The sequence below is a fragment of the Narcine bancroftii genome, chromosome 9 (genome assembly GCF_036971445.1).
Source record: "Narcine bancroftii isolate sNarBan1 chromosome 9, sNarBan1.hap1, whole genome shotgun sequence".
Taxonomy (NCBI): domain Eukaryota; kingdom Metazoa; phylum Chordata; class Chondrichthyes; order Torpediniformes; family Narcinidae; genus Narcine; species Narcine bancroftii.
Genome location: NC_091477.1, coordinates 119,708,765 through 119,725,710, shown reverse-complemented (window position 1 = coordinate 119,725,710; position 16,946 = coordinate 119,708,765). Strand labels below are relative to the sequence as shown.

Below are 16,946 nucleotides of genomic sequence, written 5' to 3'. Positions count from 1 at the left end.
AGCATTTTCAGTTTTATTTCAGATTTCCAGCATCTGCCGTGGTTTCCCCCCCCCCCCCCCCAAATATTTAATTTTTTAAAAATCAGCTGTGGTCTAACTGGAAGCTGGAATAGGGGAAAGCGCTGAATATCTGCCTCTCCAAACGATCCTTGTAATCAAACCTGACAGGAGAGAGAATATGGGTCATAGTGGAAGAGAAAGTTCAATTGTGAGCAGTTGAGAGAAAGCAGAACAAACTTTGCATTAATGTACCACTTTTCATGCATTCAGAACAACTTAAAGTGATCTGCGTCTACCATTTCAATGTGGAAATATAAATGGTACAATTGATAGTGACGTTATCAAAAGTATCAAAATAGATTGTTCAAAACAACTGAAGCACCTGCTGAAATATAGAGAGTGGGTAACATCTTTCACATTAGGTATCTCCACTGTGTCATAAATAAATCTCAGCAAATTGTAGGACCTCTGGCCTTCCAGCGACATGGTGCACACAGTGCAGCGCTATTTCAGTGCCTGCGACACAGGTACGAATTCAGCGCTCTCTGCAAGGAGTTTGAGCGTTCTTCCTGTGTCTGCGTGGGTTTCCTCCGGGAGCTCCAGTTTCTTCCCACCATTCAAAATGCATGGGGGTTGTTGGTTAATTGGGGCATTTGGGTAGCATGGATGGGCCTGTTATTGTGCTGTATGTCTAGCTTTAATTTAACAGTGTATTGCACAAGATGTTTAGAACTCTATTGTTAGGGTTCATTGATGACTCAAGCAAAGAACTGCAGACGTTGGAAAACTTAAATAAAACTCTAGGGAGAAACAGCACTAATGGGAAGGATTGCACTGAAAATTGGGTCTGTGGAGAGTCACCAGCTGCTACAGTGCGCGATGAGAAAAATAGGAGCAGGCACATCTGTGGAACCATAGATTTACTGCTGTTCATTTGCCTCCTCCGTCTCAATACCAGGTTCCCACCCTCCACCTGCTCTGCTCCCGAGCACTGCAGAAATCAGAACCTCTGGAGGTCAGATTGCTCACTCCACCCCCTGGACTCAGCGTGGAGTCCAGAACGATACCAAGATGCCAGAGAATGGTGGTGGATAACTGTTTGTCGGGTTAGAGGCCGGTGGCTAGTGGTGCACCTCAAGGATCTGTACTGGTTCCATTGTTGTTTGTAATATGCATTAATGATCTAGATGATGGGGTAGTAAATTAGATTAGTAAGTATACAGACGATAGTGAGGAAGGTTTTCAAATCTTGCAGTGAGATTTGGGCAAGTTAGAAGAGTGAACAGAAAGTTGGCAAATGAAGTTTAATGCTGACAAGTGTGGGGTGCTACATTTTGGTCAGACCAATCAAAATAGGACATATTTGGTGAATGGTCGGGCATTAAAAAATGCAATTGAACAGAGAGATCTAGGAATAATGGTCCACAGTTCCCTAAAAGTGGAATCTCAGGTGTTTAGAGTCATGAAGAGGGTCTTTGGAATGCTGGCCTTTAATCAGATCAGAGAGTCTAAGAGTTGGGAGGTCATGTTAAAATTGTACAAGGCATTGGGGAGGTCAAATTTGGAATATGATGTTCAGTTCTGGTCACCAAATTATAGGAAACGTGAACAAAATAGAGAGAAGATTCACCAGATGATACCTGGGTTTCAGCACCTAAGATATAGAGAAAGGTTAAACAAGTTAGGTCTTTATTCCTTGAAGCATAGAAGGCTGAAGGAGGATTTGATAGAAGTCTTTAAATTTTTGAGGGGGATAGAGTAGATGTAGATAGACTTTTTCCATTGAGGACAGGGGAGATTCAAACAAGATGACATGAGAGTCCATCCGAACTCTCAATACCCTGACTCCCCACAAGTCTGAGATCCCAATGCCTCAGCCACCTCTGACGCCACAGCCACCTACTCATCTGAGCTCCTGACCCCCTCTGGCCACAGACTCTCTCTGAGACCTTGGCTGCCCACCCATCCAAGCTCCCGGCAGCCCGAACGCAGACTTAGCACCTGGTCCTGGCCCCCCAAGCTTCTGACACCTTGAGTGGCACAGGTATTTATTGCGGTCAAAAATAGGACCCATGTAAAAATTTACTCCCCCCCACCCCCAAATTTGACCTGAAAATTGGTCCATAAAAGCAGATTATTACATGAGTATATGTGGTAAATGGGGAAAGGAATGACAAGTTTACAGGGCTGAGTGGAGAGTTGACAATCTGGATGAAGTGCAATTAAAAGTAAGTTAATGCATTTGCAGATTTATCCTCAAAAGAAGGAAGATAAATGTTGGAAATAGGCCACACAGAGAGTGGGAATTCAAAATCAATTCAGAGGCAGTAATCAACATTATCAAAAGTGCAATATACAATGTACAAAAGTGCTAGAAAAACACAGTAGGTCCTGCAGCGTCCATGGGAAAGAAGGGGATAAATTTTACATTAAATCAAACAGCACAGTAACAGGCCTTTCCAGCCCATGAGCTCATGACCCCCTCAAATATACCAATTAACCTACAACCCCCGTACGTTTTGAAAGGTGGGAGGACATTGGAGCACCCGGAGGAAACCCACACAGATATAGGGAGAATGTACAAACTTAGTGCCAGATTCAAACCCAAATTACTGGCACTGTAATAACATAGCTACGCTAGCTGTGCCACCTAATATTTCAGGCCTGAGCCATAAAATCTTAAGGCATAGGAACAGAAATAGGCCATTTAGCCCATCGGGTCTGCCCTGCTGTTCAATCATGAGCTGATCCATTTTCCCACTTAGCCACACAGCCTGGCCTTCTCCCAATAACCTTTGGTGCTCTGGCTAATCAATAACCTGTCATCGGCCTTAAATACACTGATGGCTTGGCCTCCATACCCACCTGTGGCAACAAATTCCTTAGATTTAACACCCTCTGGCTGAAGAAATTTCTCCCCATTTCGATGCTAACCAGATCCTGAAAATGTGCACCTCGACTCTCCCACCATGGTAAATAGCCTTTCTACATCTACTCTGCCCACACCTTTTAACATTCAAAATGCTGCAATGAGATAACCCCTTATTCTCTAAATTCCAACGAGTACAGGCCAAGAGCTGCCAAATACTCCTCACATGATAACCCTTTCATTCCTCAAATCATCCTTGTGAACCTCCTCTGAACCCTCTCCAACGTTAGCGAATTTGAGCCCTTCGTCAAGGTACCAGTTAGAAGGCGAGGTGTTGCCTGACTTTGCACTCAAATGGATTAGTGTTGGTGTATTCTTACCTGCTGATACACATGCTGGTGAGGTACATGTTCCATCTGCAGAGAAATATAAAGAAAACAGTCAGGGGTAGCCAGTAATCCAGACGCACTTATTACTTGGCACCATCTCTGTTATCTGCTCTCCAGTAATCTACGATCACCCTCACAGAGGAGATGTCTGCCTGAGATACTATCCAGAAGGCTTTGAGAATGAACGTCACCCTCAGGATTGCTGGAGGCACTTAATGGGGCAGGCATCAACTGTTGAGGGAAATGACCAGTCAGCATTTCAAGTCAGGAATGAAGAGAGGAGGCCAGGTCGCCAGGTGGAAGGGAAGTGCGCGATAAGAGCTGGTCAGCGATTGGTGAATCCAGGTGACGAGGGGGATTGATAGACAGATGGAGCCCCAAGGTGGGGCAGGACAGGTGGAGATCATGACAGATGCTGGGTGGGGTGGTGGTGGGGGGGTATGTTGGGCTGCAGATGATGGAATCTCAAGAGAAAGGAAGGTGAGTGCAACTACATACTGTAGGTGGGGTGTGGGTGGGAGTTCATCCAACAGCTTAGTTTTCCATTTCAAAATATGTCACTTGTATTATTCTGAATACTCCTTGAATGCACAAGAATCGCCAAAGCATAACGTGCCTACACTTGAGGAGGGCAAGGTTACCAGCCCTCATCTTGACAACGTTCTACAGAAGCACAATTGAGTGTGTCCTGTCAGGCTGCATCAGTGTGTGGGATTGTAGTTGTAAAGCATCAGATCATGTCAATCAAGGACCATCAAAACAGCAGAGAAGATCACCAAAGCCTCCTTTTCCTCTTAAGACCTAGAGGATTATAAAGGACCCTTTCCATCAAGCACACAGTATCTTTGACCCACTATCATTAGGAACATAGTACAGGAGCATCAGAAACAGGGCTGCCAGGCTGCAGAATAGCTTCTTCCCGCAGGCGCATCCTGTAACCAAGTGAATCATTCAAAAGTATTTATATACATTCCCTTTAAACTTCCTGCCACCACCACCACACCCCCCCCCAAACTCCCTGGGACCCTAATCCCCCCCTAAACTTCCTGGGACCCTAATCCCTACATTCACTTTAAACTCCCTGGGTCTCTAACCCCATACTAAACTCAAAGGAGCCCCTAATCCAACACTCTCTTTTAATGCTAGAGCCCTGATCCCATGCTTCCTTTGAACACTAAACTCAATGACACTCCCTTTAAACTCATCAGAGCCCTGATACCACATTTCTTTTAAACATTGATGCCCTGATCCCCTCTCCCTGATGATGCAGACTTGAACATCATTCGCCGTGTGCCCCCCCCTGTTAAAAAAGTCAAAGAGGCATTGCAGAAAGGGAACAGGCCATTCAGCCCACCAATACCATGTCAATCTACGGGCATCCATCTTCTAGCACTTGGCCTGTTCCCTTCTCTGTCTGGGCAATTCAAGAGCTCTTTCAGACACTTCATCACCCTGCTTCCACCACTCTCTCCAGCAGAGCATTCCAGCCACTCACCATGCTTTGGGTGAAAAAGGACCCCCTCAGATCCCCTCTACCTCAAGCAATAGGTCACTATTAATTTTGTTCCGGGTTTGAGGTCTAACTTTCAGATGGCCAACGAGTGTGCAGACTCACTGCAGAAGCTGAATTGACCTTGGGCGTCTGCCCTTGTCGTGAGATGACTCTCATGATATGGGAAATGGAACAGGCTCTTGTCACGGACATGAATCGTTGGGGGGGGGGGGGCAGGTGGTGGAGGTGGTCAGCAAGCAGCTTGAGAATTGGCCTTTGGCTTGAAGACATCTGCTCTCCTTTGCAGTTCAGGGATTGAGCCACTGCTGACTTGGAGTTGGCCTCCGGAACGAGCACATATGCAAGTATCTTTTGTCAGCTCCTGCTTGGAGATTGCATTTGGAGTGACCTTGCTCCCTTTTGGCCATTCACCAAATGCTCGATCAGCAGAAATCTTCCACAAGAACAGCAAAAATATCAAGCACTGCGATGACTTAATGCTTTTTGGCAGATGATTGCCAGGTAATGGCCGATAGATCCCAGCAGCACTAGTAGCGAGGAGCTTCATGGCAAACACTTCAGCCCTTCACTCTGCAGAGATCAATGGTTCATCCCTATTGCTCTCATGTATCAAATCACCAACTGGTACTAAATTGGAACCAGATCTCCAAGCTGTCTGCCAAGTGCAGACTTCCACTCATTTCAATCGTTCAAGCTGTTGGGAGTATATTGCCACAACACAGTTATAGAAGTTGTTCTAAGTGCAGACTAGTTCGACATCTCATGCAGAGATGTCAGACACAGTACAAAAGTGCAGAGCTATGAAGAGAGAGCAGTTGATACAGAGCAAAGACAGTACACCTTGCTGTATAGGGAATCATTTAGGAGTCTCATAAAAGCTGGGAAGAATCTGTCCTTGAATCTAATGGAGTGTGATCTCCCACTCTTGAACCTTCTTCCTGACAGGTTAGGGATGAAGAGAGTGTGGCTGGATAGGAGTCGTCTTTTAATTATGTTGGCTGCCTTTCCAAGGCAGAGGGAGTTATAGATGGAATTGATGAAGGGAAGGAGGTGCGTGGTGGAGTCAATGGAGGGTAAGGGGTGGGAGCAATGGAGGGGGAGGGGTGGGCACGATCGATGGGGAAGGGAATGTTTGTGTGATGGAGAGTAAGGGATGTGCATGATGGAGGGGAGGGGGGTGGTGTGTGTGATGGCCTAAGCCACTTTCACAATCCTCTGCAGTTTCTTGTGTTCTTGGGCTGAGCCGTTCCCGTCCCATGCAGTGACGCACCCTGACAGGATGCTTTCAAAGGTACACCGGTACAAGTTGTTAAAGGATGCAGGGGAGATGTTGAATTCACTAAGGCTTCCTTGGCCATATCATCAACATAGATGGAGCAGGATAGGTGAATGGAGAGGTTTCATCCCAGGAACTTAAAGCTGTCTACTGTCTCCAGCTCAGTTCCATGGATACTGCTGAGTTATCCGAGGAAGACTATTCTCAACCGAAATACAGATATTAGGGCATTAACTGGGATTGTTTTGCATTTACCAGTTTTATTCTAAAATGCATCGGTAGCAGGAACTTGCAATACCAAATCACACACATGATCCAATTTCCCAAACAGTCCTTCCAAGTGAAGCAATGTGGCCTCCTCTACATAGGGGACACTGGGCACAGGCTGGGGGATCATTTCGTTGAGCACCTTCACTCTGTCCACTGCAACAACAAAGACCTCCATGTGGCCAAGCATTTCAACTCCACAGACCATTGCTACACTGACATATCTGTCCATGGCCTCATGCTCTGCCAAATCAAGGCTACAGCAAATTGGAGGAACAATGCCTTATCTTCCATTTCAGCTGTCTCCAAACAGAAGGCATTAACATTGACCTCTAATTTCTATTAACCCCCCCCCCTCCCCCTGGTCTCATTCTTTCCCAATTCCTTGGTTTTCCTTTCTCCAGCTCCCCATTCCCTTGCCTTCCTTCTATCCCACCTTTTACCTATGCTTCTCCCCTTCCTCCCTCCTGTTCTCTCCTCCCTCCTCCACCATTCACCTTCTTATTCAGGCACCTATCTGTTTTCCCACATTCCTGACAAAGGCCCTAAATGTTGGTGGCCCTTTACATCCTAAGGAGGCTCCATGACTTGCAGGGTTTCACCAGCACTTGTGTATTTATCCAATTACCTAGTTGAAGACTGACTGCCACTTAGCAGATTGAAAGTAAGGGGTATGACTCAAGTGGACTCAGTGGCAAGAAACACGAAGTATCATTGCTGACTTGTTTAAAGGGAAGTATGATCAAGAACATTAATTGGTGATGCACTCATGGATTCAAAAAAGGTGTCAAACAATGTGTCACCTTGGATACAGAGTAATATTAATGCTCTAAGGCCAAAATTAAATTTAAATATTTATCAAATTGAATTTGTGTTAATTCCTTTAGCAGTTGTTAGGAAATATATAGCAATATCATGGAAGTCAGAAATAGATTTAGGCATGGAAAAGTGGCACGCAGAACTTTGTAGTTGCATACCGTTAGAGAAAATTTGAGATAAATTTTTTTTTGGAAAATATGGAGCCAATATTTACAAAATTTTGGTTTGCATATATGAAGACCTCACTTCTTGGTAACTTCCAATTGATTTTTCTGTATAAATATTTTACTTCTTGGCATTCTCCTGTTTTCTGTTCCTTTTTTCTTTTTCATTTTTTAGGGCTGGTGTGGTGGGGGGGGTGGGGGGCCGGAGTTGATCACCATGTAATTTAAAAAAAAGTGGACAATTAAATGTCATGTAATTATATTGTGGTTTAAAATTTATGAATAAAGTCTCAAAAAAAATTTAATAAGAAGGCTAAAATAGGACGCGAGTTAATTGGATTGAAGGAAACGGAAACATACACCTCGAATCTTATCCCTATTATTAGTGAAAACATATTGCAAAGTAGTGTCAGCGAGTGATGCTTACCCTCTCAAATTCCTTCCACTGATCTCAATGGAATGAATTCAAAGGTGGCTCCAATGTGGAATATGGGGATTGCACTGGACAGGAAGGAGAGGAGATCCACAAAATTGATGCTTGGATTGGAGGATTTTAGTTATGTGGAGAGATTAGACATTGGGTGCAGTTCTGGTCACTGAGCTGCAGGAAGGACGTCATCAAGGCGGAAAGGGTTCAGGAAAGATTCACGAGGACATCACCGGCACTGGAAGCTTGGAGTTAACAAGAGACACGAGGGAGACTGCAGACACTGGAATGTGAAGCCGAACATGATCTGCTGAAGGAACTCAACGGGTTGAGTAGCATCAGTGGGAGAGTCTGGACAGCCTGACACTTTTCTCCCTGGAGGGTGGAATGCTGAGAGACGGCCTACTAGGGCACAGAGAATGTAAATAGTTGTAGTAGTTTTCTCAGGGCGTAGAGTTGGGAGAAGGGAAGGATTTAAAAGGGATCTATGGGGCACTCTTCTGATACAGTGAGTGATGGGTATATTGACCAGAGCATAAGACATAGGAGCAGAAATAGGCCATTCAGCCCATCGAACCTGCCCCACCATTTTCCCACTCAGCCCCACTGCTCGGCTTTCTCCCCGTAATGTTTGATGCCCTGGCTAATTAAGAACCTATCAATCTCTGCCTTAAATACATTCAATGTCTTGGCCTCCACAAATGCCTGTGGCAACAAATTCCACAGATTTATCATCCTCTGGCTAAAGAAATTCCTCCGTACCTCTGTTCTGTGGCTGCCTTTCAATCCAGAAATTGTGCCCTCTTGTCCGCAACTTTCCCACCATGGGAAACAACCTTTCTACATCTGCTCTGACAATGCTTTTCAACTTTCAAAATATTTCAATGAGATTTCCCCTCAGTTTCCTAAATTCCAACGAGTACAGGCCAAGAGCCGTCAAACACTCTTCATATGATAACCCTTTCATTCCCAGATCATGCTTTTGAACCTCCTCTGAAGCTGCCAGGGGAACTGATAGACATGGGTACATTAACAGCAGTCAGACAGGTACATGAATAAAAAAGGTTTAATGGGGGGGGGGTTTTATACCTTGGTCAGCAGGAGTAAGTTTGGCTGAAGGTCAATTTCTGTGCTGTAAGACTGAGGTATACAAACGCATGAGTGATAGTCAGAACCTTTTTCCCCACAATGTGGATGTTTAAAACAAGCAGGGATAAATACAGGGTGTCGGAGAAGGTTTGAAGGAGACGTGGGGAGGTTTTATTTTTCTCACACAGTGAGTGGTTGGAACACATTGCCTGAGGGGATTAAAGGTTATAGGTTCCATTATTGTCACATAATATTACATTTAGAATGCAACCTACATCAAATTCTTTAACTTCTCTACCGTAAGGCGGACAAGAGTCACTACTTTGTCCAGCGACCCTCACAGAAACCTACAGCACCTGGTGTTCCTATGGGGACGCTCTCCGTTCCAAGTACTGACCAGTCCAGAGTCTGCTTAGCTTCCGAGATCAGACAATCTCAGGCCATTAGGCTTCTGCATGGTACTCTCAACATTCAAGAAGCTTTTAGGCCAGCCATCCTCAACAGGGGCCGGGCAGTGGGGCTGAGTAGGGAAATGGGTCATTTCATGATAAAATGGTGGCACAGACTCAATGGGCCATAGTGCATTTAAGTAAAAGCCTTGTTTTTTTTTCACCTCGCGCAACATGAATATTTTAATAGTTTTTTTTTAATGTAGTCGGTAGAAGTATGGAAGAAATCAAAACTTGATTGCTTCAGAGAAGGGGACGCATAGACTGAGCAGAATCCTAGGAAAGGACATAGCCAAAAGAGATCTGTTTTCGACCAGCGATGGAACTGTCGAGGCAGAGTATGTGACAAGAACAGACAAGTGCAATGGTTGGCATGGATATGATAGGCTGAAGGGCTTACTAACACATTGAATGACTCTTATCTAATTGAATGACTAATGATAAGGCTTAAATTTCTAGGCAACTGAATATTACCAAAATACATATCATATTTAACATAACAAATCAAGAGCTAGGAGCAGGAGACAACCATCTGGCCCATGGAGCCTGCTCCACCATTTAACAAAATCCTGGCTGACTTAGCCATGGACTCAACTCCACTTATCCACCTGTTCCCCATAACTCTTAATTCCCCTTTTATTCAACAATGAATCTTAAATGTTCCAAATGAGGCAGCCTCTACTGCTTCATTGAGTCGAGAATTCAACAGACTCACTCCTCTCAGGTGAAGCAGTCCATTTGTCTTTCTCAGTCATAAAATTTACCACCCTAAATCTTCAGATTATATCCCCCAGATCTTACCTCATCTGTCAGTGGAAACAATCTTCCAGTTTCTAAATGTTTTTAAGACTTCAGACAGCACAATAACGAGCCAGTCCAAAAGCTGCCCCAAATCTAATCTCATCTATTTTTCCTTACATTTCTGCAAGATCCCCCTCTCATTCTTCTGAACTCCAATGAGTACAGACCCAAGCAACTCAATCTCTCCTCATAGGCTCACCCCCTCATATACAGAATCAACGTGGTGACTCTGCTCTGTATTGCCTCCAAAGCCAGTGTAGCCTCTCTCAGGTAAGGAGACCAGACCGGGGGGTGGGGGGGAGGGGTGGGGAAACGAGTTAGGTCAAAGAACCTGCTTCGATGAGTGATAACAGTTTCTATGCAAGTGGCTTGAGAAGAATACTTGAGCACTACAGAAGACTAGGGGCAGGAATCGGCCCTTGGACCTCTTGAACCTGCTCTGCCATTCCTCACAATGGTGGCTGATCAGATTGCTGGCTTCAGCTCCACTCTCCTGTGTGCATTTCACATAGTTTATGTAATCGTTGCCTTCACTGGGCACAAACCAGCCCACCGCTGCAACCTACATCTTAAAATACTCAACCCCAGCCACAACCTCTTCACCTCTCTTGTCAGGAAAAAAAAGATTCACAAATGTGAGATCGCGCACACCAGATTCAAAGAGTTTCTTTCCCACTGCTTCCAGACTCCTGAATGAGTCCCATATCAGTAAAATAATAATGCCTTTGTTCTGTTCTAACTGATCTCAGTGCAACTCTGCAAATTTGCTGTAGTATGCATGTAATGTCTAATTGGACTGCCCATAAAACAAACTTCATTCACTGCACCTCAGTGTATGTGGCAATAAACTTGAACATGATTGAGTGCGTACACACACACACACACACACACACACACACACACACACACACACACACACACACACACACACACACACACACACACACACACACACACACACACACACACAACACACACTAACATCCAATTAACTGCTTTGCTTACCTTTGCGAGTTGCATAAAGGGCGATTAAGCTGATGACCACAATGAATAGTAAAGCCACAATGGTGATCAGTCCAATTTCCAGAGAGCTGCACGATTTCCATGACTTCTTTGATTTTTCTTGGTTACCTTCAATCATATCCATTTGGCTCTCAGACTTTCCCATAACATCAATCTGAAGGGCAAAGACACAGCACCGGGGTTAGTCCAGGAACCAGAGAATTCACAGCAAAACCCCATGTTGGACTAAGACCAGCCATGTCCTAGATACATTTCCCAAATAATTTGCTTTCATGACCACTCTCACACAGAGGTTACCCAAGTTGGTGGTTCCACAACAGAAGAAACCATTACCCATCCATTTTCATCCAGGGTGTGGATAGGCAGGGGTTGAAGTGAAACAGTTTGCCATGGCCAGAGCATCAGGCAAGCTTTCCTCCCCTCCATGGACTCAAATACATCTTCCACTGGCTAAGAAAGGCAGCCAACGTGGCTGGACTGGGGTGTAAAAAATGCAGAAAGGCCTGGACAGAGTTGATGTTTTCCCATGGTAGGAGATCATTTCAGGATCAAAGGGAATCAATTTAAAACAGAGATGCAGAAAAATATTTTCAGTCAGAAGGGCGTGAGCCTGTGGAACTTGTTGCCACAAGTGGCTGCGGAAGCGAGGCCCTTAGGTGGATTTGAGGCAGAGAATGACAGGTATTTGATTAGTCAGGGGAGAAAGCCGGGGAGTGGGGCTGAGTGGCAGCTCATGACTAGAGCAGAGAAGCAGACTAGAAGGCCCAATGGGCCTCCTTCTGCTCCTCTAGCTTGGGAACATTCTGAAGGATCCATCACGCCCCCTCTTCTCCCTCCACCCACCAGGAAGAAGGCCAACCCATTCCTCATCAGGCTCCTGAATGAACCCCACAAGAGTGTTCCCCTGCTGCCCTTAGCGCTATGTTTCACTCTCATCCTCCACTCCGCAAATTGTGCTCTGCGCACGACTGTTCGAGCTGACCTGTTGGACGGTTTGCAAAAGAACCCCTCTCACTTTCACAGATCAACTGAACTGCCCGTGGACACCGAGCCCAAACTCAGTGCCAACCTCGAACGAGGGAGAGAGACACGAAGCAACTTTGCGCTCGCCCACTCGGGGTGAGTAGGTCAATCGACCCCGTTCAAAGCACAGCCGAATGATCCCAGACAAATCGCCGCAAAGTTCAAGGTGAATTTCGCTGACAACCCAGCGAAATCGGAAAACAGAACGAAAATCATGCGGCTGGAAGCTGCATTGTTTGAAGTGAGCAGACATCCCCACTGGGGAAATCTGCTACAGTTGCTCACGTCCAAATTCTGGCTTGTCTCAACGTGGTCATCTGCGCAGTGGACGAAAGAATCAATAATCAATCCCCTAAATGACACAGGGGTGGAGGACTCACGTCGCAGAGCAGGGAAGCGGTGTTGCTTATCTGGCGAGCTGGAAGTTTGAAAGGAACTCAAGATGACAACGTCGCTGAGTGCATAGGTGGCAAAGTCTGCCTTCCGCAGCCAAGGGAGAAATGTCCACCAGTCATTAGGCACCTAGACTGGGGTTAAAGATCAGTCAATGCTGGCTGCAACGCGTATCCATTCAGCCTTTCAATCTGCTTTCCAAAATTGCCTGGCTCCAGGGAAGGGGGTGGGGGGAGGAACTCGGTGTGGAATGTAAGGGAGTTGGCAAAGAAGTAAGTCGGTCCCAACACCTCCCCCGAGATGTGTCCTCTTGACGCGAGCATCTGGCACCGAAACCCCGTTAAAACCAATTCCCTCAAACAACAGGGGGAAGAAATGCCACAGCGGTGGTGTGGAATCGCTGGAACAATGCGGACATGAAAGGAGGAGGAGGGGGGAACAGACTGTGCGGGATCCCCTTCGCGAAGAACTTTATTATGCTTCAAGTCTATTCTGGAAGAATAAAAAATGACCTTTCATTCGTTCGAAGTGGGGATGAAACTAGAGGACTTGACTTTCAAACCCCCCCCACCCCCAAGGTCATAAAGGTTATCACGAACTCACTGCAACATTTCACACACACAGTATATATGGGGATGTGTCTATAAACTGTGTGGGAGTTGGATTATATAGGCTGCAGGCAGAGCGAAGCGGTAGATTTGATTTTTTTAAATTTAGCCGCATTCGACACCATTTATCCTAAATTTAACACTTACTGAGGAGCGTGAAACTCTCGCGCGGGTGAAAACTGATTTTCCCATCTAGATTGCAGGCACTCTCAGAGGGAGCCGAGAGTTCCCTGACGCGAGCGCCGGCTTGGGTCGCCGGGGTCTCTCCGAGAGCAGTTTGCGTTTTGCTCCAGCCTGCATTGGTAAAGGTCGTCACCCCAGGGTGAAAGCAATATTAGCGCCCTGGCCGGGCTTCTAGCGGGGTTGGCAGATGCAGCGGTGACTGCTCAATACTGAGAAAACTCCCTCCCTCGCCCCCTCTCTCCTCCTCCCTCGCCCCCTCTCTCCTCCTCCCTCGCCCCCTCTCTCCTCCTCCCTCGCCCCCTCCCTCCTCCTCCCTCGCCCCCCTCTCTCCTCCTCCCTCGCCCCCCTCTCTCCTCCTCCCTCGCCCCCCTCTCTCCTCCTCCCTCGCCCCCTCTCTCCTCCTCCCTCGCCCCCTCACTCCTCCTCCCTCGCCCCCTCTCTCCTCCTCCCTCGCCCCCTCTCTCCTCCTCCCTCGCCCCTCTCTCCTCCTCCCTCGCCCCCTCTCTCCTCCTCCCTCGCCCCCTCTCTCCTCCTCCCTCGCCCCCTCTCTCCTCCTCCCTCGCCCCCTCTCTCCTCCTCCCTCGCCCCCTCTCTCCTCCTCCCTCGCCCCCTCTCTCCTCCTCCCTCGCCCCCCTCTCCTCCTCCCTCGCCCCCTCTCTCCTCCTCCCTCGCCCCCTCTCTCCTCCTCCCTCGCCCCCTCTCTCCTCCTCCCTCGCCCCCTCTCTCCTCCTCCCTCGCCCCCCTCTCCTCCTCCCTCGCCCCCCTCTCCTCCTCCCTCGCCCCCTCTCCTCCTCCCTCGCCCCCCTCTCCTCCTCCCTCGCCCCCCTCTCCTCCTCCCTCGCCCCCCTCTCCTCCTCCCTCGCCCCCTCTCCTCCTCCCTCGCCCCCCTCTCCTCCTCCCTCGCCCCTCTCCTCCTCCCTCGCCCCCCTCCTCCTCCCTCGCCCCCCTCTCCTCCTCCCTCGCCCCCCTCTCCTCCTCCCTCACCCCCCTCTCCTCCTCCCTCGCCCCCTCTCCTCCTCCCTCGCTCCCCTCTCCTCCTCCCTCGCCCCCCCTCTCCTCCTCCCTCGCCCCCCTCTCCTCCTCCCTCGCCCCCCTCTCCTCCTCCCTCGCCCCCCTCTCCTCCTCCCTCGCCCCCCTCTCCTCCTCCCTCGCCTCCCCCCCTCTCCTCCGCACTACTCCAGGACTACCGACAGCTCACGACCCCTTCCCTTCTTCCTCCCTCCCTGGCTGGAAACAGCACCGGAACACTTGTTAACCTGTAAAACGCCTCGTTCCACGCTGGCATGCTAATGTATAATGCAATCATTATGAAATATTCAAGGCACAACGTTGGACGTTGCGCGTGCAACAAGTCTATATAACGTGAAAATAATGCAACCTCAAACAAGATTTCAGACACTTTTGAAAAGCATAGAAACGCTTGCAGATCTAAAATGTCTCTCCGTGACTCCAAAGCACTCACCAGGTGTGGATTGGGTGTCAGTGACCAATAGAGCGCAGGACACAGAATAGCAGCTCTTTTATAGCCAAGCGAATAATCTACAGAGCGATGCAGACACCAGCTTTAAACCGAGACTCTCTCTCTCACTCACACACACACCTCTTCCCCCTCCCTCCCCATAGTCACACGGGAGCTTGGGATCGACCAGCACTTGTCAACCGTAATTCATTTCCGAAGCGAATGTGAGTCCAGCTCTGGATCATATTCAACGTGGTTGAATATGATGCTCTTGGAGGAGGAGGAGGAGGAGGAGGAGGAGGGTCTCCCTTCAAGAATCCGAAAGGCACGTAAGTTCCATTGGTGAGTCGGAGACCCGCAGGTTGCAATTGGTGAGGGTTTCACGCAGCGAGCGCCGGTCAGACCCCGCAATGTGCTCGTTCCATCAACTCCGGTCGTTTGCAAAATGACGATTTGCAGTTCGTTCTCTGGGAATGAACGTGCGGACTGCGAAGAGTCCCTTTCACAGCGATGCATACAACCTCGTTTGCATCTTTGCATAATCTCTCTCTCTCTCTCATCCCCTCTCACTGTCTATGCGTCTTTTTTCTCTTTTTCCATGTGAGATTTTTTTCTCTCTCTCTGAATCATTCTCTGTCTCTGTCACTCTCTCTGTCTGTATCTGTCTGTTTGTCTGCATCTGTCTCTCTCTGTCTCTTTGTGTCTGCCTATGTTTGTTTGTCTCTGTCTGTCTCTCTCTCTCTGTCTCTTGGTGTCTCTCTATGTTTGTCTGTCTCTATCTGTCAGTCTCTTTGTGTCTGTCTTAAGTTTGTCTGTCTGTCTGTCTCTCTCTGTCTCTTGGTGTCTGTCTATGTTTGTCTGTCTCTCTCTGTCTCTTGGGGTCTGTCTATGTTTGTCTGTCTCTCTCTGTCAGTCTCTTTGTGTCTGTCTTAAGTTTGTCTGTCTGTCTCTCTCTGTCTCTTGGTGTCTGTCTATATTTGTCTGTCTCTATCTGTCAGTCTCTTGGTGTCTGTCTATATTTGTCTGTCTCTATCTGTCAGTCTCTTTGTGTCTGTCTTAAGTTTGTCTGTCTGTCTCTCTCTGTCTCTTGGTGTCTGTCTATATTTGTCTGTCTCTATCTGTCAGTCTCTTTGTGTCTGTCTTAAGTTTGTCTGTCTGTCTCTCTCTGTCTCTTGGTGTCTGTCTATATTTGTCTGTCTCTATCAGTCTCTTTGTGTCTGTCTTAAGTTTGTCTGTCTGTCTCTCTGTCTCTTGGTGTCTGTCTATATTTGTCTGTCTCTATCTGTCAGTCTCTTTGTGTCTGTCTTAAGTTTGTCTGTCTGTCTCTCTCTGTCTCTTGGTGTCTGTCTATGTTTGTCTGTCTCTCTCTGTCTATGTTTGTCTGTCTCTGTCTCTCAGTATCTTTCTTCACCTGCAGCACTCAGTCATGAATTAAGTGGAAATTGGAGACTTCGTTATACAGCACAGAAACTGGCCCTTTGGCCCATCTTGTCCTTGCTGGCTCAGTTGCCTCTTTGTGTTGGCCCCAGTTGTGTGTATTTGATCCTCTCTAATTCATGTACCTGTCCAAACATATTTTAAATGTTGTAATTGTCTCCTTGGCTATCTTTGGTAGCTCGTTCCACACACCCACCACTCTCCGTGTGAAGAGGTTGACCTTCAGGTCCCCATTAAATTCTCTCCTGTCTCAACTTAAATCCTAGTTTCAGACTCCCTACCTTGGGGAAAAGACAGTAACTATTCACCTTTTCTAGGCCCCTCATGATTTAAAATCCCTCTCTAAGGTCTTTCATCTTTCTAAGCTTGAGGTACAATGAGGCCAACTCTATCCACCCTGTAGTCTGAGTGATATCTCTGTGAATCTTTCATTTTGCACTTTTTCCAGTTTAATTAGATCTGTTGATATGAAAGAGATAGAAAAGAGAGCAGAACTACACAAATACAGCCAAAATATTCTATATTTTAATGCAGTGTCTCAACTGTTGTACTCAGTACCTTGACTGATGAAGTCAGATTCAAATTTCAGATCTCATCTTTATTGTCAGAGTACATACATGACATCAACCCTGAGATTCTTTTTCTGTGGACGAGGCAGAATCACCACTTATTGGTGGTGCAAAAAGACTGTACACAGCATATGCATGTAAACAAATCAAGAACTGTACACAGATAATGATGGATAGGCAAGAATTCT

The 16,946-nt window shown here is 47.1% G+C and overlaps 1 protein-coding gene across 6 annotated transcripts in view; it reads right to left on the bottom strand.

Moving 5' to 3' along the window:
- Positions 1-15,169, bottom strand: part of LOC138742722 (neprilysin-like) — a 131,520-nt gene extending 116,351 nt beyond the window's left edge. Inside the window, exons 1-3 of one of the 6 annotated variants that reach the window (XM_069897506.1) lie at positions 14,756-15,169; positions 11,069-11,240; positions 3,250-3,285 (exon numbers count right to left, since the gene is read on the bottom strand). In XM_069897506.1, coding sequence (XP_069753607.1) covers positions 3,250-3,285; positions 11,069-11,231 — 199 coding nt within the window. In that variant the 5' untranslated portion in view covers positions 11,232-11,240; positions 14,756-15,169. Of the gene's footprint in view, positions 1-3,249; positions 3,286-11,068; positions 11,241-11,419; positions 11,482-12,489; positions 12,642-13,257; positions 13,513-14,755 lie in introns of those variants that run through there. The other 5 variants (XM_069897510.1, XM_069897505.1, XM_069897504.1 and 2 more) reach the window with 5 other exon arrangements.
- Between the last annotated feature and the right edge of the window lie 1,777 nt (positions 15,170-16,946).